Genomic DNA, 23,721 nt, shown 5'->3' on the forward strand with positions numbered 1-23,721 from the left:
TGTTAGGTCTGGTTACAGACCATGAGCTACATTTCGGTGCGAAATTTTGTGTTCATAAAACTAGCATACAGTGACACTTGCATATCACTGCTAAGACATAACCACATACAGGTGAGTACAGTACTACCAGCCTACGTCAGTAAATAATTGGCATAAAGTTAGTTGCATAAAAATGATTATTATTTTATCTGATTATGTATAGCAAACACAAAACTAATAAATCAGTAAAAGTTACAGCTGCATCCTATCTGGTTCCTATCTGGTTTATTTTTATATGCTACATTTAACCCTGTACAGTATGTACTGTAGTATTTTCATTTGCAAAAGTTGAAGAATGTGAAGGTTTTATAGGGATTGGAATCTATGTTTCTTTTTGCATGAGGAAGTGCTGAACCTGGAAATGCTTGACTTTCCGGCTGTCCTATCAAACATGCCTGAACTTCATGCCTGTAGCCATAGTCCTGGTGAGCACAGAGAGCTGGTGGAGACAGCAACGAAGGAGAAAAGAAAATGTAGCATTTTTTGCGGCTCTGGCATTGCAATTCCAGGTAGTGGCGTCCCCGGGGTTGCATCTCTTACCTGGCAAGGAAACACACCAGCATGTAGTATAAAAAGAAGGCAGGCTTATGGAGGGAATGAAATGCCCACGGAAATGTTTTTGCTGGGAAACCTCGGCTCCTGATGGGCCCACATAGATTAAGTTAAGTTAAGCCTTTATTTGTCACATATACATGGTCTCAGCACGGTATCAACCATGATACAGCGCCCCTGGAGCAGTTAGGGTTAAGGGCCTTGCTCAAGGGCCCAACAGTGGCAACCTGGTGGAGCTGGGGATCGAACCCCCGATCTTCCCATCAGTAACCCAGTAATCCACAGCCTTAGCGGACTGAGCCACCACTCAGCAGATGTGTTTATGGAGTTTATATGATCTTCTGTTTGTTTCTAAAATCTACAAACTTACTTGAAGCTACCAAATAGTATTTACAAACAAACCAGATGGGATACATGTGCATCTTACAGTAGATGTTTCTTTCCTTTTGCTAAAAATTTAGCAGATTTATTCTGTGATGATAGTTTTTAATATCTATTTACTTTAATGTCAGTGTTAAATTTTATGATGCTTTAAAATTTCAAACCCGTGTGATGTTCAGTTTGCACATTAACATTTTCAAGTTGATTTTTGTTCAATTGCTGAAATAGACTGGTAGTAAAGTACAGTATGTTCCAGTACATTTACATTTAGTCATTTGGCAGACGCTCTTATCCAGAGCGACTTACATTTTTATCTCATTATACATCTGAGCAGTTGAGGGTTAAGGGCCTTGCTCAAGGGCCCAACAGTGGAAACTTGGTGGTTGTGGGGTTTGAACCGGGGATCTTCCGAACCGTAGTCCAATGCCTTAACCACTAAGCTACCCCTGGCCAGTAGTAATTTAAGTTACTACTTAGCTTGAGCTACTACTTCCAGTAGTAATTTAAGTTATATGCACTTACTATTACTGGTACTGTAAGAACTATAATCTTATCTATGTATTAAATTTTTGAGCTGCTTTTTTTTTTACATAAGGTAGTTTGAGGCTTTACCAAAACTAATGCAAAAGTGAGAATAACTTTTAGTGATGCACTGAAATGAAAATACTGGGCCAAAACCTAACTTAATGGCTACTCGCCTTTGCTTTGCTTTCATCCACTGCGCTCGTCCAATAACCTCAATGTTTTTGTATACATCAATCAAATTACCCATAGTCTCAGGATCATAAAAAGTTTAATAAAAGATTATTTTATGGAAAATAGGCCAAAATTAGTTTGTGCAAATGAAGATTTTATTAATGTTTAATATACTAAGAAAACCTTTTTAAAGAGTTGATGAAAAATATGTTTTTTACAAATGTGTTGCCTGGTATGTAGATTAAAATGATATTGGTATTGTTGTACAATATGGTTTTAGAGACAAAATTAGAACTAAATGTATTATTCACACTTTCCCCTCAGGTAATTGACAGACTAATGCAAAACTTTCTTTTTTGTAATGGAATGTGATTGTGGTATTTAAAAAAAAAAAACTATCATCAAAACAAGGTAATATGTTCGAATTGGCTCATAAATTATTGTCTTCATTAATTCAGTCCACATGCAGCATGATGTGTTTTTGTAATGCTTTGTGATGTAATATTCATGACTATATCTAGAGATGTAGTCATGTGCCTGCACCTTATACTTTCCACTTTTCCATTTTTAACCCCCACATTTTGCATTATTCTTAGTTTGTTTCTCTGTGTTATTGTCTTCTTTCAAAGCCCAAGATTCAGCTGACCTTGTACTCTTAATTGATGGATCAGAGAACGTTGGAGCTGCCAACTTTCCTATCGTCCTTGATTTGGCTGTCAGAGTGATCGAGGGGCTTGATGTGGGCAGGGACATGATCCGGGTAGCCCTGGCGCTGTACGGTGCTCGCCCATCGTTAAAGTTTGATCTCAATAACAATTACGACAAAGAGGCCATGCAAAATTTTGTGCAAAACCTTGAATTCCTCGGTGGATCTGATTCTAATCTGGGGACAGCCTTGGAGTGGGTGTTTGATGATATGTTGGTCTCAGAGGCAGGAGGCAGGGCAGAGGAGGGAGTGCCCCAAACCGTTGTAATTATCAGTGCTGGGCAGTCCACTGATGATGTCAGTGATGGTGAAAGGGCACTAAAGCAGGCCAACGTGATTATCTTTGGTGCTGCGTTGAGTGATTCAGCTCGTACCCAGCTGCAGGCTATCGCATCCGACAGAAGCTTTGTTTTTTCTGCCTCTGATATCAGTGCAGGGGCGACTTTAAGTGATCAGCTACTTCCATATATTATCGGGGTGGCCCAACGCACCGTTTTGATGCGCACTGAGATCACAGGTAGGTAATTATTCTAAGGGGCATGCCAAATCGAACAAATAATGTCAACAATAAATCCTTTCACAATATTTCATTTAATTTGTGGAATTTATAAATAAGGAGTGACAAGAAATATATTCATGGTACCAGACACAAGTTTGAATTCATTTTAAAACGATACTGAGGGTTTCAAAACTATAAAATAACACATATGGAAACAGCCAGCCAGTCAGTCAGTTGGAAACAGGCAGCGTTTCTGGAACAGTTCCTGCAGGAAAAGTATTATCAAGTGCATTTGCATTGATAAACTAAAACTGTGTCTCATGAAGACCTTCCCAGGAAAGCAGGACCAAATCTTACAGTGCCTCTGCTGCAGAGGAGAAGTTCATTTAGAGTCACCAGCCTCAGAAATCACCAATTAACAAACAGCACCGTAGATTAGAGCCGTTATGAAGGCTTTACGGAGCAGAAGGAGCAGACACATCTCAATATCAACTGTTCAAAGTGGATTCAGCATTATTTGTAGTAATGTAGAAAGAAATAGAAATCAGGAAAGACCATGGAATTAAAAAGTGTCCAAACATTTGACTGGTAGTGAGTGCGCATTGATAACAGTTTTGCGCATTATTGGCAGCCAACAAGTGCTCAACATATGCAAAATCTCCTTCAAGTCTATTGAAAATCATTCAAAGTGACCGCTGCACCGAAGGCTTCTTTTTTTTGTTTGCTCAAAACTGTTATCAATTGGTTGGTTGAGCTCCTGTAACTCATAGATGTATCTCACTTACAGTTGAATGGGACAAATACAGAAAGGCATAACTTTACCAGAACGATTTATGGCAAAGCTGGCGTCCTATGGCAGTATCATGCCTGAAGCCACGGTGCTCTTCAGTACAAATAATTCTACTACCAAAAGTTATGAGCTGTATTTCTTTGTCTGTGTGCTCCTACTGTATCTCAAAAAACGTTTGTTGTACACAAAGGAGCTGCTGAGTAGAAGTAGGACACATCGGGGAATAATTTGTGCATAATTTACTATTTGGCAGAAAACAATGCTGAAACAGGATGCAAATCCAGTACATTTTAGGGCAAACAATCTTAAACAGAGAGCAGAAATGGAGTAAAAAAAAACAGGCAGAATATTGAGCAAAGTATGAACAAATGATCAGGAAACAGGCAGAGGTAAACTACAAAAATAACCAAAAATCCCATAATAGCAAAAAGGAGAAAACAAAGAGTTGTGGGCAGTGCAGTGATTACACACAGGTAAGTTACACATTTCATTTAAATAAAACAAGACCCACAAATAAACAGTAAGTACTGTATCTCACAACGGTGAAATCAGATTCATAAATTGCACTACTATTACTCCAACAAATTATAGCAGTTATTTGAAATGAAACATAACGATGTAAATGAGGTGTATACGGTACTTTTAGGTTCAGTTAGGAGGTATTAACAAAACCTTGCTTTCCTTGTCTTGTGGTAAACTCATTACTAATGGCTGAAGTGTTACTGTGGTGTTCTTCACATGGTATTACACATGGTTCTTTACATGGTTATTAATTACTGTTTAATTACGTGTTAGTATTTTGTTATTTAAAAGTACATCATGTATTACAGCAGTGCATTACATTTGTTGGTTGTGCATTTCTCTTTTTGGGCCTTGCTAAATAAGGATGATATGCACCTCTGAGGAAATAATTACAAGCTAATTTAAGTAAAGTTAGTATAAAAACCCATATTCAGGTACAGGTTGTCTGAAAGGGAAAAAAGGACTTTTATTATTGCTCAAGACTATCATGGCTTAGTTGCTTAAGATAATATAAATACTGAGTACTCATTGTGTAGTTTTAGTAGATAATAGGACAAATATAAATGTTACTGAAGAATAATCCATTCATTCTTGCTTAGTTGCTGCAAGACATCTAGGACAGTAAGGTAAACTGTTACCTGATGCTGTCTTCTCAAAATTTCCTTTGTATAAAAAAGCTATATACTATTGTATACAACAAGGCCAAAGGTTTGATCACTTGACCATCAATCTCATCAAACAGATCAAATTCCCTCACACTTTTCAAACTCATTTTCAATATTCTTTTAGACCCATTTGTGGTCCTTTTCCAACTGTTGCATGAACAAATTGAGCACATAAAATTGTTTAAATTGTCTTTATATACTGTAACTGTAACCCTTTACGTTGTCACACCAGTGTTTCATTTATAAAATTCATTCTTTTATAAATAATTAAACCATATTTTATTATGTAAACATAATAACACATAATAAATGTAATTTAATAATGTAAATGTACAGGAATACATCTATGACATCTATGAAATCTTCACTTGCTGACAAGTGTCAGGTGTACAAGGATGAAGGAAAGGCATAATTGCAGATCTAAAGACTTTTAATTTAAGAAATTAATATGGAAAATGTGCTTCACAAGTCAAAGATGACATAACTGAAACCAGAACAGTGATGCACCGACTTCAAATAATCATTAGACAACAGATATGAGACATACAAAGGATCTCGCATGGGAACTTGGGGTTTTCCAGTCTGTCAGGACACAGAACAGTGATCTAAGAGCTAACAAGATTGTCAGAGTTTTCAACACATTTAGTGTTTTCAGAGCTGACAGGTGCTTCGACAGAGCTGACAGATCTAACAGGGAATGCAACAGAGATAAAAGAGCCTTTAGAAGAGCAAACAGAGTCTTCAACAGGGCTACCAGAGTGTGCTGAGACTGGGTGCTGGAGGTCTACCTGGTCACTTCTCAAAGCTGAGCGAGCTGTCTGCCGCACGCCGTTCCTGCAGACACTCCTAAACTTGCAGTGCCAGAAGCACAGCATATGTCCATCAGTATGGCAAGCTTCTTTGCTTGCTGCTGGATGCCATGGCAGTCATTGGGGTTAGCCACGTGGCCCTGAGCACCGTTGTGTTGCAAGACAAAAGGCATGCAATGTATTGCAAGCATGGTGCCTGCCCAACTCGGCATTGTTGTTCATTCACCTCTCATAGTCTCCTTTCAGGGATCTATGCGGGAAAAAGAGGAGTCACGATGTTTCTGTTCTGTATCCTGCAAACTGTATTCACACAGACCCACAACACACCTGAACCTTTTCTCCACCCATTCCAACCTGCCTGTACCCGCCTCTTTACCTCCTTTCCACACTCTCCGTTGCTCTGGACCGTTGACCCTAAGTACTTAAAGTCCTGCACCTTCTTTACCTCTGCTCCCTGTCTCCTCACGGTTCCTCTTGGGTTCCTCTCATTTACACACATGTATTCCATCTTGCTGCGGCTAACCTTCAACCTTCATACCTCCACCTCTCCAAATTTTCTTCCTCCTGTTCCCTGCTCTCGCTACAAAGCACAATGTCATCTGCAAACATATTAATTATTTTTATGTATTTATTTTTTGGGGGCTGTGGAATAAATAATTTAAGTTTCCATTATTTCTTTTGGGAAAATTTTCTTTTATTTATGAGTGTTTTGGAATACGAGCCTGCTTCCTGAACAAATTATGCTCGTAATCCAAGGTTCCACTGTATTACCATAGCATACACAAAGTTAATGGACTAATGTTCCAAATAGTCCATTCAGTCAGATTTTTTTAAATAACACATTTTATAGCTATAATTATAACCAGTGATATTCTTGCCTAATTTCATCATACTGTCAGAATTACATACTGGCCTAGTTGTGACTGAATTAACAAATCCCCCAGTGGCTTTTATAGCAGCATAACAGGCCCCAACTTTGAAATGGAATATTCAGCAATCTAATGTGGGTATGATGGTCTGGTGTCAACTTACTTTTGGCCATGTTGTATTTATTTTTGGTGTCAAATGGCATTCCATTATTTTAATGAAAATGAGTCTTGACTTCATAGTTAATAATAATAATGATAATAATAATAATAATAATAATAATATATTAGAAAGTGAATCATGTTTATGAGACCCAGGGTAAATTTTTTGGCAAACCCCACCCCAAGTACAGTATAGACCTATTAGGAAACATCTAAAAAGAACTTAATTCTGTCCCTGTAAATTCTACTATCATATTTTTTTGGGGATACTTAATACAGCTTTGTGTATATTGAAGGATTACCAGTCATTTTACATCTAGTGATTTCTTTAAAAAGCATGTGTTTTCTTTGTTATGGATTTTTTTTCTTTTGGAGCTGTTTTGTTCACAATTATTGCTAAAAAAAACTCATAAGTACATAAATAAAAAAGGCATAAAATAAACAATTAAATATGATTCATTTTTAATATTATATTAAGTATACAATTTTAGACAATTATGCTTATGTACATTGTTTATGCTTTTATTATCATATTTCGAATGTTTACACAAAGCAGTATGGCATAAATACTATTTCTATATTTTCAATATAGAATGAAATTTTGTGGAAATAGTTTTGAACGACAGACTGGTGTAACCAAACTTTAGATATATAGTTAGAGAGTATTTAAATCGGAGCTATAGGGCAATACTATGAAAAGTCATTATTATCGTGTTAATAATAAATATTGCACTTGGAAATGTAACAGGTGATTTTGCCTTCTTTTATTTCAGAGATTCCTGTTTCGAAAAGAGACATAATATTTCTTATTGACAGCACCATGGGCACCACATTGATCAATGCAATTCGTGAATTTGTCAAAAAATTTATCGACATAATACCAATTGGACCTGATCAGGTGCAAGTTGGGGTGGCCATGTTTTCCAACACACCAAGAGCTGAAATTGAACTAAACTCACACAGCTCAAAGGAATCCCTAATTTCTGCCCTTTCCCAAATTAAACCTAAACCAGCACCTGATATCAACATCGGTGCCGCTCTTGACTTTGTAAGAGCCAACATGCTTGTACCTGAAAAAGGAAGCCGCATTGAAGATGCTGTTCCTCAACTTGTGTTGCTGATCACAGGCAAAAAGTCCAAAGACAATGTTGAGCAGCCAGCTGAGGCTCTGGAACGAATGGGTGTCTTGACCATGGCTGCTGGCTCTCGAACCGCTGAAGAAGCCGAACTTCACAAGATAGCTTTTAGTAAAAACCTTGTCTTCATGTTTAAAGACTTCCGTCAATTACAACGCAACCCTGGAAAGGTTGTATCTGCACTGTCAACACTTTCAGGTGTTATCTTCCCAACTGACCCAGGTAATATTGTTTATTCATCAAAATGTAAACACTATATATGAATCCATGTTCACAAATACAGCTAAAAAAGCATGTTAACTTTTCGATGAATGTATTCTCATTCTAATTTTTTTATTATACTTTATATAAACCAGTTTTAGGGTCATTGTTTAAAAATATGGTGCAATTTTTATTATTCTGTAGTGTTTCAAGAAAAAAATTATAGGACAAAAGTGCAAAATTATTTTGAGGGGAAAAAGGTTAGAGTTGGGGAATGCTTTGCTATCAAAAAACTTATAGCAAAGCATTATTTTACAAACAAAAAAATAATGACCACAAATTACCCATTTTCAAATAGTCACTTTCTGAATGACAATGTCACAAAACAAAACAGATTTCAAAAGTCCTATAAGCTGCAACTTTATGGATCAGACTTGTTTGTCCTACTCACAGAGATGCTCAGTATAATTAAGATCTTTCTCTTTGTCATGTTTCTCAGACCATTCCTGAGCAAGTGTGTCAGGGAGCATTATTCTGCTAAATGAGTCCACTGCCATTAGAGAGTATTGTCGTCATGAAGGGGTGTCTGTAAAAATGTTAAGGTAGCTGGTCATAGTAATAGCCACATGAATGCCAGTACCCACGGCTTCCTAGTAGACCATTGCCAAGCAGACAATTCCCCCAGAACATCCTGGTGCCATGTCTTCCTCGAGTTGGTACCACAGATTCATCTGGGCATCCGTTGACATTAAAAAGATTTTCTGATTAATCGAATCAGGCCACCTTCTGACCAGTTCTGATGCTTTATGCCCATTCTACATGTCTTCGCTAATGAATAGTGTCAGCATGGGCACTTTGACAGTTCTGGAGACATATTTATTATGCTACAGTGCATTGTGTGTCCAGATATCTTTGTGCTACATTAATTCTTCTGTGGAATCAGATCAAACAAGCTAGCCCTCGCTTTCCATGAATATCAAACCTTCAACGCAAACTTTCGGTGCCCATGACAGTGTTACCAGTGGTCCTTCCTTGGCCCTTGTCAGAGTCACTCAGATCCCTACATTTGTCATTTTTGCCAGCTTTTAACTCATTGACTTTGATTACTGTTTGCTCACTTACTGCCTAATATATCCAAGCCCTTGTACTGTAAGAAGATAATGAATGTCATTTATGTCACCCGTCAGTGGTTTCACCTTTATGGCTAATTGTTTTGTTAACTGTATATATATATATATACACTATTGGCATGCTTCATGACAATCTACAAAAACAAACACAAATGCACAAAAGAGTGATATTTTGGGGATAAACAGTCTTGTGTGATAAACTGTTCTCATCCTTTGAGACCACAGATTTTTCAGTGGCCCTTTGGTTTCCAGGTCATTGTCTTGTTGGATGGCCTAACCATGCCCAGTTTTAGTCTTCTGGCAAGGGGAACTAGCTTTCTGGTTAAATGATTTGGAATTGAATTGAATTTACATATAACTCATTATACCACTGACTTTAATAAGAGCCCTTAGCGCGAAATAATTGAAGATCCACCATCATGTTTTATCCTGGATATGATTCCATTCTTTGTATGCAGCCCTATCTTTATCTAAAATGATGATGTGTGAGTTTGCAGAATGCTTAATTTCTGTCTCATGTGACCACAACACACAAATCCAGTTGTACACAAATGTTAAATAATGTATGTAATGTACACTGCCTGGCAAAAAAAAAAGTCACACACACTAATTTCCTTCGCCTTTTGCTTTGATTTGTCATAGTGGCATAGTTTAAATACAATGTAATGTCAAAACATTTATTAATGGAAAAAACCCTGGTCATTTAGTATATTTGACCCCTTCTGAAAGAGTAACTTTGTTGCCACTACCACAGAATATGTCTTTTGACATGGTTGTTGAAGAAATCAGAAGCTGCTCACTGCATCAGTTATGGTTAAAAAAAAAACTTGTTGGAGATGAAACGTATTAATCACTGCAGTAATTAACAACTGGAAGCCTTTCAACTACTTGCTTGGTGAAATCCATGTGATGACCTTTTTTGGCCAGGCAGTGCATGTATTGTCACATGTGTTTTTCTTAATTTTAATGAAATTATAATTAATCTTGTCTTTTTAATAAAAAATTTTAATACAGTGATCCTAAAACACTCTTGTAATACTGTATATAGTAATACATTCATACTTAGAATAAATTAAATAACAGCATATAACAGAACAAATAAACAAAATAGAAAATTACACTCACAAACTATTAAAGGATTTTTTTATATTTGTGCTTAAATAAGCTCCGAATGGTGTTTCTAACACTAAGTAACCTAAATGGAATATACTGTAACTTGTTCCTTTCTAATTATGTTAAATACATTGGCAACTGTTAAAATGTGATAATATCTGTGAAATCTAATAAAACACAACATATATAATTGTAATATTTTTTTTCTTCATACAGTCACGGAAATAACAACTGTTGAGGTCCAGCGGGTAATTAGGGATATTGTCTTCTTGGTTGATGGGTCCGACTATGTTGGAAATGCTAATTTGCCTGCTGTACGGAACTTCATCTCCAGTATTGTCAACCAGCTGGATGTTCAACCTGAAAGAGTGCGCATTGGCCTGACCCAGTTTGCAGAAGGACAGAGGACAGAGTTCAAACTGAATACTCATGACAACAAACAAAAAGTGCTCGATAACATTGCTCGGTTAAGATTAATGGGAGGAAACGTGGTGAATACTGGGGCAGCTCTTCGTTATGTTCTAGAAAACAATTTCCAGGAATCATCTGGTTCTCGTAGGAGAGAAGGAGTCCAGCAGGTCCTGGTACTGATCACTGGTGGTCCATCTCAGGATGATGTCACCAACATTGGAGATAGAGTAGCACTGGCTGGAATCTTGACCTTTGCTGTCGGAGCTGGCCAGGTGGAGGAAACTGACCTGAGGAAAGTTGCTTTTGTTGATTCTCTGGCATACTATAGAAACAGATTTGCTGACTTGTCAAGTGTTGTGGAACAAATTATGACACCACTTATCACTGTAGTGGGAGAGCCTGGTGAGTTCCAGTTTTTGTTGATAAATCAACAAAAGGCCTCATAAGGCCTGAAAATGTTTTGAAGTTTAATTAATTCTTTTTTTTTTTCTATTCAACAGTTACTGTTCCTCCAACTATTATTGAACGTGATGAAAGGGATGTTGCTTTTCTGATAGATGGCTCTGATGCTGTTAAAGGAGATTTTCCACACATTCGTAACTTCATAATCAAAGTAATTGAGCCCCTTGATGTTGCATCTGATAAAGTTAGAGTTTCTGTTGTCCAACACAGTGAGAGACCAACAGCTAGTTTCTTCCTTAACACCTACCAAACAAAAGATGATGTCTTGAGGGCTCTAAGGCAACTTAGTCCTATCGGTGGTAGGAGTCTGAATACTGGAGCAGCATTAACATATATGAAGAACAACATTTTAGCACCAAATGGTGGGGGCAGAGCAGCCCAAAATGTCCCCCAGTTTTTGATTACTTTGATGGGAGGAAGGTCAAGGGACAGTGTAAAGGAAGCTGCCAGTGCATTAAAGACTGAAGGAGTGGTACCTTTTGGTATTGGGGTCAAAAATGCAGATTCTAAACAAATTGCAGCTATTTCTCACAATCCATCGTTTGCCTTCAACGTGAAAGAATTCAGCCAGCTTGGCTCAGTCCATCAAAAACTTAATACCTACGTTAATCTGCCAAAGACCGAACTGGAAGTCGTTCTTAGGGAAGGTAAGGAAACTTTATTTCTGCTGAATCTGTGTGACTTTTTTATGCATGATTAACAGATCCTGTAGTATTTTTGTGTACTTGTTTTACTGTCTTTTTATTTAATCCCATTAAATAGAACATCAGAACCATCCAGGATAAAATGTGGATGATTCTGATGTTTCTATAAAATTTCCTTGCAGTTTGAAAGTTTGGAGTGAAAACAGTCAGAGTTTTGTAGTTTAAAACAGCTATGACTCCTAGGCTACTTTTAATATCTGATCAAAAAAAAAAATTGTGAATACTATTATTTCTTTAACAAAGAGATGGGAGATTAGGAAACATTGGTCTTGCACAGCATACAATGTGTATTTCTTTTACACAGAGTAGACAGCTTTTACAGTAGGTACAGTATTCTTCAGATGCTATATTTTTTAAAACATCTGAATGGCCACTGGTGTTTTGGCGATGTTAGGGGTTTCAGCTGAGAATCTCCCACTCCCAGAATTCACCACTGCAGTACAGCATGGCCAAGTTTAAGTTTTCCGCAGACTTATAATTACAGACAGTTGCACACTCACATTACAAATGCATACACTACAACTATTCCGGAGTTTCATTCAGATTTTGTGATGTCTCTCTTCTAGTGCCTTCCCTATCATCAGTACGAATCCTTTGATTTTGTGCTCTGTTTCCAGTTTCCAGACTTTGGTTCATATTTACTCAGTTTTGGGTTTTGCCCCTGTGAATACAGTGTTGCGTTGGGGGTTATGTGGCCCCATCTTATCAACATTGTAATAACTAACATACTACAGATCTCCTGACTTTTTATTAAAACAAAATTGTCTACTGAGGAAAAAGCATATCATTAAAATTCTATAATTACTGACTAACTAAAATTGATATTTAAGGTGGTAACGGTCTTTTCCTGGTTTCGCATTGCAAAAGCTTTTTCTTTGTGTAGGACTTTTTTTCTTTTATTTTGCTTCCTCAGATGCAAATTTATTTTTTTATTATTTTATATTCTCCTTAAACAGTTTATTTCTCCTCTATGATAAGTTGTATTACTGAAAAAAAGCGCTATTCAATAATGGATGAAGAAATAAACACTGACAAATATGGTGTTTGGTGTTCTCAAATAAGAATGCAGTAAAGTTAATGCAATTTACCATATAATAGGCTGGAAAAGGCAGGTGGAAGAGTGATTGGTTCGGTCTGTGGTACTGTACATCATATACAGTCTTTTTTTTACTGCTACTGTACCTACAGCGGAAACCCTAGAAAACCTGAGTCTGCAATTTAGTAGAGTATACAAATGCTGAGCCATTTGCTAAATAAAACCTATCAAAGCAAAATTTTCTTACCTTTCTTACACCAACAAGACAGACTTATTAACATGAAAGAATGTTTATCTTCTATGACACTAATTGCTTATATTTTATTCTGGTAACTGAAAGGAGATCTCAGGATAATGTAGTGACAATTCTAGCTATCAGAATGTCAGCACACCTTATTTAATTAAGAAAAGTAATGTTTGACCAGCAATAACTGTCTGTTCAGCTTTTTTTCCTTTCCTGCGAACCTACACGAGAATGCAGTGAAAAGAAAAAATCACTGTGTGATTTCTATGGATTGAAATGCTGTTGATAAAATTGCTTGTTAGAATAGAAGTGTAACTGCTGCCAATAATACTTCAAGAAACACATTCAGCCAGAATTGACATTTCCCCCTCCCCTTTTTTTCTTGGATTTTTTTTCCCTTTCTACAGCAGATGATGGGAAAAAAGATGTTGTTTTTTTAATTGATGGCTCTGACAGCACCAAGGAAAGTTTCTCAAGTATGAAAAGCTTTATCCTGCTTTTGGCAGAAAGGTTAAGTTTGGGGCAGGACAAAGATCGTATTTCAGTGGTCCAGTACAGCGAGAACGCAACTGTTGATTTCTTTCTAAACTCACATTTCTCAAGGGAAGGTGAAGTTATTGACAGTATAAAACACCTGCGCCACAAAGGTGGAAAACTTCGTCACACCGGCGCAGCTTTGCAATATGTAAAGGATAATGTCTTTTCGGTCCTCTCAGGAAGCAGACGTTTAGAGGGTGTACCACAATTTTTGGTTCTGTTGAGTGCAGGACGATCTAGGGATGATGTGCGGAGGCCAGTTAAGGCCTTAAAAGAAATTGGAGTTTTTCCATTGAGTATTGGTACACCAAATGCAGATACTCTTGAACTACAAACAATATCCCATCAACCAGATTACTTTATTATTGTTAACTTTGAAAGCCTTTTTACAATTAAAGACAATGTTTTGTCTTTAATAAAAGAAGTATCAAACAAACAAGTGGTAACCAGCATGCCTTCAGTTTTGGGTAAGAGATGGCTCCCCTTTTAATTTATTTTACGTACTTTTGTGTATTACACTGTAATTGATCATACTTTGAGACCAAATATTTTATCACTTCTTATTCTAGACTCTATAAAAAAAGATGTTGTATTTCTTGTGGATGGATCTGATGATATTAAAAATGGCTTTGAGGCAATCCGTTCTTTTGTCCAGAAGATTGTTGAAAATCTCAATGTAGATGAAAACAATGACAGAGTTGCCCTGGTCCAGTACAGTAGAGATGCCACTGCCAATTTTTATCTTAACTCATATTCAACCAAGAAGGAAGTGCTGAATTCAATACAGTCTGTTAAACACAAAGCAGGCAGGCCACTGAACAGTGGTGCTGCTCTCCAGTTTATTAAAGATTATATATTTACTCCATCTTCTGGAGGCAGACACCCTGAGGGAGCACAACAGTTATTGTACATATTTTCTGGTGGACGATCAAATGATGATATCAGAGGTGCATCTCAAGCATTAAAGGAACATAAAATAACAGTCTTTACCTTTGGAACAAGAAATGCTGATGCTTTGGAATTACAGACAATGTCCTCTACACCGGCATATGCTTTCTCCATACCCGACTTTAACTTCCTTGACAGCACCCATAAATTAGTCACCTCTGTCACTGGTGTAGAAGAAAGTTTAACAAAGGTTTTAATATCTGAGGGTAAGAACTCTTACAAATACCGCATACTGTTTTAAACCTGCTTTAATATTGAAAATTTGTATGTCTATCCTATTGAAGTGTACAGTATATATCACATTAAGAACAACTACATTTACATAATTTTGCATGTGTTAGCATTTGATTGTATTTTTTTTAAGTTTAAAGTTCTAGTTTAAATATTCCCTATATATATATATATATATAGAGAGAGAGAGAGAGAGAGAGAGAGAGAGAGAGACATTTTGAACGTTTATATTATTCATTGAGCCTCTGTTTACTATATGTGCGAAGTAATACAGTACAAGTCATCTACTGCATGACCAGTAGGTGCTTTGGCTCTGTTAAAGTATGTGCACATGGTGCCCTGAGAAGGACTGGTTTTCCATCCAGGGTGAATTCCGGCCTTACACCTAGTATTTCCACGATAGACTCCAGATCTTCTGAAGCCCTGATCAGGCTAAAGTTGAACTGAGAGAGTAAATTAGTGTATGAGTGACTGACCAGGACAAAGTCATAGTTAAGAGTATATTTGTACATTATAATGCAGCTTCCTAAATGATATACTGTAAATTGTTTTCTCTTTCTCAGCAAATCACTTTCAAAGTAAAGATGTGAAAAGAGATATTGCTTTTCTTGTGGATGGCTCAGACAATACCAGAAGAGGATTTCAAGCACTACGTGATTTTTTGTACAGTGTTATTTCAGAACTCACCATTGGAGTCAATGATAACCGAATTGCAGTAATTCAGTACAGCAACGTAGCAGTTGCAAATTTTCATCTAAATTCATTTTTGAGGAAAGAAGATGTACTCAATGCCGTTAAGGGCCTTATCCACAAAGGTGGAAGACCCCTTAATACAGGCTCTGCCCTGCAGTATGTTAATAATGATATATTTACTGAAACTTCTGGCAGTAGAAAGCATGAAGGAGTCCCTCAAATACTAATTCTCATGTCTGGGGGGAGGTCAAAAGACAGTATTAATGAGCCAGTTACTACTCTCAGTCATGCTGGAGTCTCAATAATTGGAATAGGTACACAAAACTCTGACATCCAGGACTTACCAAAAATTTCACCAGAAATAACATCATTTATTGTGGATGACTATAATGACCTACCAAATATTAAACAGAAGATAATAGTAGCTGTGGAAAGTGATGTGTTAAAAGGCACAACAAAAAAGGAATCTGTGGTTGGTGAGTCGTGCCCCTGTCACATAGTTCACATGTAACTCAGGCAAAATGAATGGATTATACAATGATAATAATGTTTTATTTTTATATATTTTTATACATTTTATAGGCAGAATAAATAAAACCCTTGATATAGCATTCCTTCTGGATGGTTCAGATGGCACTAGAAATTCATTTCCAGCAATGCGTGATTTCATTCTAAGCATTGTGGACAGACTGAATGTGTCAGAGTTTGGAGATCGGGTCTCTGTAGTCCAATTCAGCAGAGATCCAAAGGTAGCTTTCTATTTCAACACATACAAAACAAAGAAGAGTCTTCGTAACACAGTTAGAGGCCTCAGGCACAAAGGAGGAAGACCTCTCAACACGGGAATGGCTCTGCAGTATGTGAGAGACAATGTTTTCACTCCTTCTTCTGGGAGCAGACGTTCACAGGGTGTTCCTCAGGTATTGATTTTGCTGAGTGGAGGAAGGTCATTTGATAACGTTGACGTGCCAGCCTCTTCCCTGAAAGAGCTTGGAGTCTTGATCTTGTCGGTGGGATCAGTAGACTCAGATAGCAATGAATTGCACAAGATCTCAAATGACCCTAGTTCCACACTGTCAGTAAGAGACTTTACCTACTTAGCCAATGTGCAAGAGCAGCTGCTTTCCATCATTAACACTGCGCTTATAAGAGCCACAGGTACCCCTTCACCAGCAGTAGGTAAGATAAACATTTTGAAGACTTTTTAAAGGTATTTTGAATTTTACTAGACATAAAGAACCGTATCTATTAAGAAAGTGCAAGAAATGTATAGCACCAAAAGTTCTAATGACATTGGTTACAATTGCTTTTGTATTCTTTACTCATAATTATACATAGTTGAGACTCATCTACCAAGAAGAGATGTTGTATTCCTCCTGGATGGTTCACAAGGCAATAGGAATGGGTTCCCAGCAATGATAGAATTTGTTCAACGTGTGGTGGAGAGGTTGAACATAGGCGAGAACAATGATCGTGTTTCTGTAGTCCAGTTCAGCAGAGATGCTAGGATCCATTTCTACCTTAACACATACACAACAAAGGAGGACATTCTAGGCCAAGTCAGAGGTATAACACCCAATGGAGGAGGGCCCGTGATGATGGGGGCAGCTCTACAGTATGTCAAAGACAACATCTTTACGGCCTCCTCGGGTAGCAGACGCCTGGAAGGGGTACCACAGCTCCTGATCCTGCTGAGTGGAGGAAGGGCATATGACAATGTGGATATCCCCTCCTCAGCACTGAAGGATCTGGGAGTCTTGATATTCGGAATAGGATCAGGGGCCTCTGATATCAGTGAACTGGAGAGAATTTCATTTGATCCTAATTTTGCTCTGACTGTGTCAGATTTCAAAAATCTCCCAAATGTCGAAAAGCTATTATTGACTTCTATGGACGCTGTGGCAGTTCCCATCTCTCCAACGTCCTCACCTTCTCTTGGTATGACTGTCTGCAAGCATACAATTATTTCAGTTATCCTGAATGTGCTTTTCATTGAAATGTCTTATCCTCATAAATAGATTTCAAAATCTTATTGAACATTTGTCTATAGTACTAATTCCTGATCCTTATGCATTTCGCCAGAATGTCATGGGGCTAATTAAATTGTTTGTTTCCTTAGTTGACTCTGAGGTTCCCAGAAAGGATGTTGTGTTCCTGTTGGATGGGTCAGATGGGACTAGGAATGGCTTTGCTTCCATGCTTGCCTTTGTAGAAAGACTAGTGGAAATATTTAACATTGATGACAACATGGACCGTGTGTCAGTGGTCCAGTACAGTACAAATGCTGAGGTGCATTTCGATCTAAATTCTTATTCAACAAGAGATGAAATCCTCAATGCCATCAGCAATGTAAAGCACAAAGGCGGAAGACGTGTTAACACAGGGTCAGCTCTCCAGTTTGTGAGAGAAAACGTCTTCACCGCCTCTGCTGGCAGTAGACTTCAACAGGGCGTACCCAATATTCTCATCCTGATCAGGGGATCAAGGTCAACCGATAATGTTGATCAGCCGGCCACCGCCTTGAAAGAGAGTGGAGTCTTAATTTTTGGTGTTGCCACCAGGAATGTGAGCAGTGAAATTGAGCGAATTGCAAATAGTCCCTTCTATACTCAAACCGTTTCTGAGCTCTCAGACCTAGCCAGTGTCCCGAAACAATTTTACACCTCTTTCAGAAGTGCACTTCTTGATGTAATGCCAGTGAAACCTACAGTTATAGGTAAGGTTTATTGAACAGCCACGTTTAAATTGATTGCACAAACAGTATTGTAATTTATTCACGACATGTTTGTTTTTACATATTTGTATTTAATATACAAAATAGGTTTGCAGACACATTTTCAGGGTTTTACTGTATTTTTGTTTTATATATTTGAGGTTACAATGAAGCTCAGCCCAACGGTTTTAGCCAAAATGCAAATGTGCACTTCCCCTTGCAATAAGGTCTCTGCCTTCTTGCATGGTCACCGAGATATTAGTTTCATTTAAGTCAAAAGTAAATAAAAGTCAGAAGATTTTTTTTCTTTTCAAATGATACTATTGAGGTTAAAATGACATCTTTTTATTTCACGTTCTATAGTTGAACAAAGATTTAAGCCGAAGGATGTCGTATTCCTTCTGGATGGGTCCGACGGCACTCGGAATTCTTTCCCAGCAATTCGTGATTTCGTTGAAAGCACTGTGGAGAGATTAAGTGTATCAGAGGGGAGAGACCAGGTCTCTGTAGTCCAATTCAGCAGAGATCCAGAGGTGCATTTCTATCTCAACACATACGCAGCAAAGGAGAGTGTTCTTAACACGGTTAGAGGCCTGAATCATAAGGGAGGGAGACCCCTCAACACGGGAATGGCTCTGCAGTATGTGAGAGACAATGTTTTCACTCCTTCTTCTGGGAGCAGACGTTCACAGGGTGTTCCTCAGGTATTGATTTTGCTGAGTGGAGGAAGGTCATTTGATAACGTTGACGTGCCAGCCTCTTCCCTGAAAGAGCTTGGAGTCTTGATCTTGTCGGTGGGATCAGTAGACTCAGATAGCAATGAATTGCAGAAGATCTCAAATGACCCTAGTTCCACACTGTCAGTGAGAGACTTTACCTACCTCCCCAATGTGCAAGAGCAGCTGCTCTCCATTGTTAACGCTGCGCCCATAGGAGCCACAGGTATCTCTCCCCCAACACGAGGTAAGATAACCATTTTGGGGTCTCGTTCTATGAAAACGTATTCTGAATTTCTCTAGGGATATAGAGCAGTCAAAATAAAATCTATCCAGTCAACCTCACACTTTTTTTTTTGCACAAGTCGTCTATTATGACCTTGTTTACAGTATTCCATGTTCTTCAATTCTAATTATCTATAGTTGAGACTCATCTACCAAGAAGAGATGTTGTATTCCTCCTGGATGGTTCACAAGGCAATAGGAATGGGTTCCCAGCAATGATAGAATTTGTTCAACGTGTGGTGGAGAGGTTGAACATAGGCGAGAACAATGATCGTGTTTCTGTAGTCCAGTTCAGCAGAGATGCTAGGATCCATTTCTACCTTAACACATACACAACAAAGGAGGACATTCTAGGCCAAGTCAGAGGTATAACACCCAATGGAGGAGGGCCCGTGATGATGGGGGCAGCTCTACAGTATGTCAAAGACAACATCTTTACGGCCTCCTCGGGTAGCAGACGCCTGGAAGGGGTACCACAGCTCCTGATCCTGCTGAGTGGAGGAAGGGCATATGACAATGTGGATATCCCCTCCTCAGCACTGAAGGATCTGGGAGTCTTGATATTCGGAATAGGATCAGGGGCCTCTGATATCAGTGAACTGGAGAGAATTTCATTTGATCCTAATTTTGCTCTGACTGTGTCAGATTTCAAAAATCTCCCAAATGTCGAAAAGCTATTATTGACTTCTATGGACGCTGTGGCAGTTCCCATCTCTCCAACGTCCTCACCTTCTCTTGGTATGACTGTCTGCAAGCATACAATTATTTCAGTTATCCTGAATGTCCTTTTTATTGAAATGTCTTATCCTCATAAATAGATTTCAAAATCTTATTGAACATTTGTCTATAGTACTAATTCCTGATCCTTATGCATTTCGCCAGAATGTCATGGGGCTAATTAAATTGTTTTTTTCCTTAGTTGACTCTGAGGTTCCCAGAAAGGATGTTGTGTTCCTGTTGGATGGGTCAGATGGGACTAGGAATGGCTTTGCTTCCATGCTTGCCTTTGTAGAAAGACTAGTGGAAATATTTAACATTGATGACAACATGGACCGTGTGTCAGTGGTCCAGTACAGTACAAATGCTGAGGTGCATTTCGATCTGAATTCTTATTCGACAAGAGATGAAATCCTCAATGCCATCAGCAATGTAAAGCACAAAGGCGGAAGACGTGTTAACACAGGGTCAGCTCTCCAGTTTGTGAGAGAAAACGTCTTCACCGCCTCTGCTGGCAGTAGACTTCAACAGGGCGTACCCAATATTCTCATCCTGATCAGGGGATCAAGGTCAACCGATAATGTTGATCAGCCGGCCACCGCCTTGAAAGAGAGTGGAGTCTTAATTTTTGGTGTTGCCACCAGGAATGTGAGCAGTGAAATTGAGCGAATTGCAAATAGTCCCTTCTATACTCAAACCGTTTCTGAGCTCTCAGACCTAGCCAGTGTCCCGAAACAATTTTACACCTCTTTCAGAAGTGCACTTCTTGATGTAATGCCAGTGAAACCTACAGTTATAGGTAAGGTTTATTGAACAGCCACGTTTAAATTGATTGCACAAACAGTATTGTAATTTATTCACGACATGTTTGTTTTTACATATTTGTATTTAATATACAAAATAGGTTTGCAGACACATTTTCAGGGTTTTACTGTATTTTTGTTTTATATATTTGAGGTTACAATGAAGCTCAGCCCAACGGTTTTAGCCAAAATGCAAATGTGCACTTCCCCTTGCAATAAGGTCTCTGCCTTCTTGCATGGTCACCGAGATATTAGTTTCATTTAAGTCAAAAGTAAATAAAAGTCAGAAGATTTTTTTTCTTTTCAAATGATACTATTGAGGTTAAAATGACATCTTTTTATTTCACGTTCTATAGTTGAACAAAGATTTAAGCCGAAGGATGTCGTATTCCTTCTGGATGGGTCCGACGGCACTCGGAATTCTTTCCCAGCAATTCGTGATTTCGTTGAAAGCACTGTGGAGAGATTAAGTGTATCAGAGGGGAGAGACCAGGTCTCTGTAGTCCAATTCAGCAGAGATCCAGAGGTGCATTTCTATCTCAACACATACGCAGCAAAGGAGAGTGTTCTTAACACGGTTAGAGGCCTGAATCATAAGGGAGGGAGACCCCTCAACACGGGAATGGCTCTGCAGTATGTGAGAGACAATGTTTTCACTCCTTCTTCTGGGAGCAGACGTTCACAGGGTGTTCCTCAGGTATTGATTTTGCTGAGTGGAGGACGGTCATTTGATAACGTTGACGTGCCAGCCTCTTCCCTGAAAGAGCTTGGAGTCTTGATCTTGTCGGTGGGATCAGTAGACTCAGATAGCAATGAATTGCAGAAGATCTCAAATGACCCTAGTTCCACACTGTCAGTGAGAGACTTTACCTACCTCCCCAATGTGCAAGAGCAGCTGCTCTCCATTGTTAACGCTGCGCCCATAGGAGCCACAGGTATCTCTCCCCCAACACGAGGTAAGATAACCATTTTGGGGTCTCGTTCTATGAAAACATATTCTGAATTTATCTAGGGATGAAATGGAGCAGTCAAAATATAATCTATCCAGTCAACCTCACACTTTTTTTTTTTGCACAAGAAGTCTATTATGACCTTGTTTACAGTATTCCATGTTCTTCAATTCTGATTATCTATAGTTGAGACTCATCTACCAAGAAGAGATGTTGTATTCCTCCTGGATGGTTCACAAGGCAATAGGAATGGGTTCCCAGCAATGATAGAATTTGTTCAACGTGTGGTGGAGAGGTTGAACATAGGCGAGAACAATGATCGTGTTTCTGTAGTCCAGTTCAGCAGAGATGCTAGGATCCATTTCTACCTTAACACATACACAACAAAGGAGGACATTCTAGGCCAAGTCAGAGGTATAACACCCAATGGAGGAGGGCCCGTGATGATGGGGGCAGCTCTACAGTATGTCAAAGACAACATCTTTACGGCCTCCTCGGGTAGCAGACGCCTGGAAGGGGTACCACAGCTCCTGATCCTGCTGAGTGGAGGAAGGGCATATGACAATGTGGATATCCCCTCCTCAGCACTGAAGGATCTGGGAGTCTTGATATTCGGAATAGGATCAGGGGCCTCTGATATCAGTGAACTGGAGAGAATTTCATTTGATCCTAATTTTGCTCTGACTGTGTCAGATTTCAAAAATCTCCCAAATGTCGAAAAGCTATTATTGACTTCTATGGACGCTGTGGCAGTTCCCATCTCTCCAACGTCCTCACCTTCTCTTGGTATGACTGTCTGCAAGCATACAATTATTTCAGTTATCCTGAATGTCCTTTTTATTGAAATGTCTTATCCTCATAAATAGATTTCAAAATCTTATTGAACATTTGTCTATAGTACTAATTCCTGATCCTTATGCATTTCGCCAGAATGTCATGGGGCTAATTAAATTGTTTTTTTCCTTAGTTGACTCTGAGGTTCCCAGAAAGGATGTTGTGTTCCTGTTGGATGGGTCAGATGGGACTAGGAATGGCTTTGCTTCCATGCTTGCCTTTGTAGAAAGACTAGTGGAAATATTTAACATTGATGACAACATGGACCGTGTGTCAGTGGTCCAGTACAGTACAAATGCTGAGGTGCATTTCGATCTGAATTCTTATTCGACAAGAGATGAAATCCTCAATGCCATCAGCAATGTAAAGCACAAAGGCGGAAGACGTGTTAACACAGGGTCAGCTCTCCAGTTTGTGAGAGAAAACGTCTTCACCGCCTCTGCTGGCAGTAGACTTCAACAGGGCGTACCCAATATTCTCATCCTGATCAGGGGATCAAGGTCAACCGATAATGTTGATCAGCCGGCCACCGCCTTGAAAGAGAGTGGAGTCTTAATTTTTGGTGTTGCCACCAGGAATGTGAGCAGTGAAATTGAGCGAATTGCAAATAGTCCCTTCTATACTCAAACCGTTTCTGAGCTCTCAGACCTAGCCAGTGTCCCGAAACAATTTTACACCTCTTTCAGAAGTGCACTTCTTGATGTAATGCCAGTGAAACCTACAGTTATAGGTAAGGTTTATTGAACAGCCACGTTTAAATTGATTGCACAAACAGTATTGTAATTTATTCACGATATGTTTGTTTTTACATATTTGTATTTAATATACAAAATAAGTTTGCAGACACATTTTCAGGGTTTTACTGTATTTTTGTTTTATATATTTGAGGTTACAATAAAGCTCAGCCCAACGGTTTTAGCCAAAATGCAAATGTGCACTTCCCCTTGCAATAAGGTCTCTGCCTTCTTGCATGGTCACCGAGATATTAGTTTCATTTAAGTCAAAAGTAAATAAAAGTCAGAAGATTTTTTTTCTTTTCAAATGATACTATTGAGGTTAAAATGACATTTTTTTATTTCACGTTCTATAGTTGAACAAAGATTTAAGCCGAAGGATGTCGTATTCCTTCTGGATGGGTCCGACGGCACTCGGAATTCTTTCCCAGCAATT

At 38.6% G+C, this 23,721-nt stretch overlaps 1 protein-coding gene across 1 annotated transcript in view; it reads left to right on the forward strand.

Moving 5' to 3' along the window:
• The window catches only part of LOC128523993 (collagen alpha-3(VI) chain-like), a 63,547-nt gene extending 40,344 nt beyond the window's left edge, over positions 1–23,203 (forward strand). The window contains exons 5-21 of the mRNA XM_053496255.1: positions 2,298–2,891; positions 7,461–8,045; positions 10,484–11,080; positions 11,179–11,787; positions 13,535–14,128; positions 14,231–14,815; positions 15,404–16,009; positions 16,116–16,712; positions 16,872–17,471; positions 17,653–18,249; positions 18,610–19,209; positions 19,386–19,985; positions 20,167–20,763; positions 21,124–21,723; positions 21,904–22,503; positions 22,685–23,130; positions 23,198–23,203. Of these exons, the coding sequence (XP_053352230.1) occupies positions 2,298–2,891; positions 7,461–8,045; positions 10,484–11,080; positions 11,179–11,787; positions 13,535–14,128; positions 14,231–14,815; positions 15,404–16,009; positions 16,116–16,712; positions 16,872–17,471; positions 17,653–18,249; positions 18,610–19,209; positions 19,386–19,985; positions 20,167–20,763; positions 21,124–21,723; positions 21,904–22,503; positions 22,685–23,130; positions 23,198–23,203 (9,413 nt within the window). The remainder of the gene's footprint in view (positions 1–2,297; positions 2,892–7,460; positions 8,046–10,483; positions 11,081–11,178; positions 11,788–13,534; positions 14,129–14,230; positions 14,816–15,403; positions 16,010–16,115; positions 16,713–16,871; positions 17,472–17,652; positions 18,250–18,609; positions 19,210–19,385; positions 19,986–20,166; positions 20,764–21,123; positions 21,724–21,903; positions 22,504–22,684; positions 23,131–23,197) is intronic.
• Positions 23,204–23,721: the final 518 nt, after the last annotated feature.

The sequence above is a fragment of the Clarias gariepinus genome, chromosome 5 (assembly GCF_024256425.1).
Source record: "Clarias gariepinus isolate MV-2021 ecotype Netherlands chromosome 5, CGAR_prim_01v2, whole genome shotgun sequence".
Lineage (NCBI taxonomy): Eukaryota > Metazoa > Chordata > Actinopteri > Siluriformes > Clariidae > Clarias > Clarias gariepinus.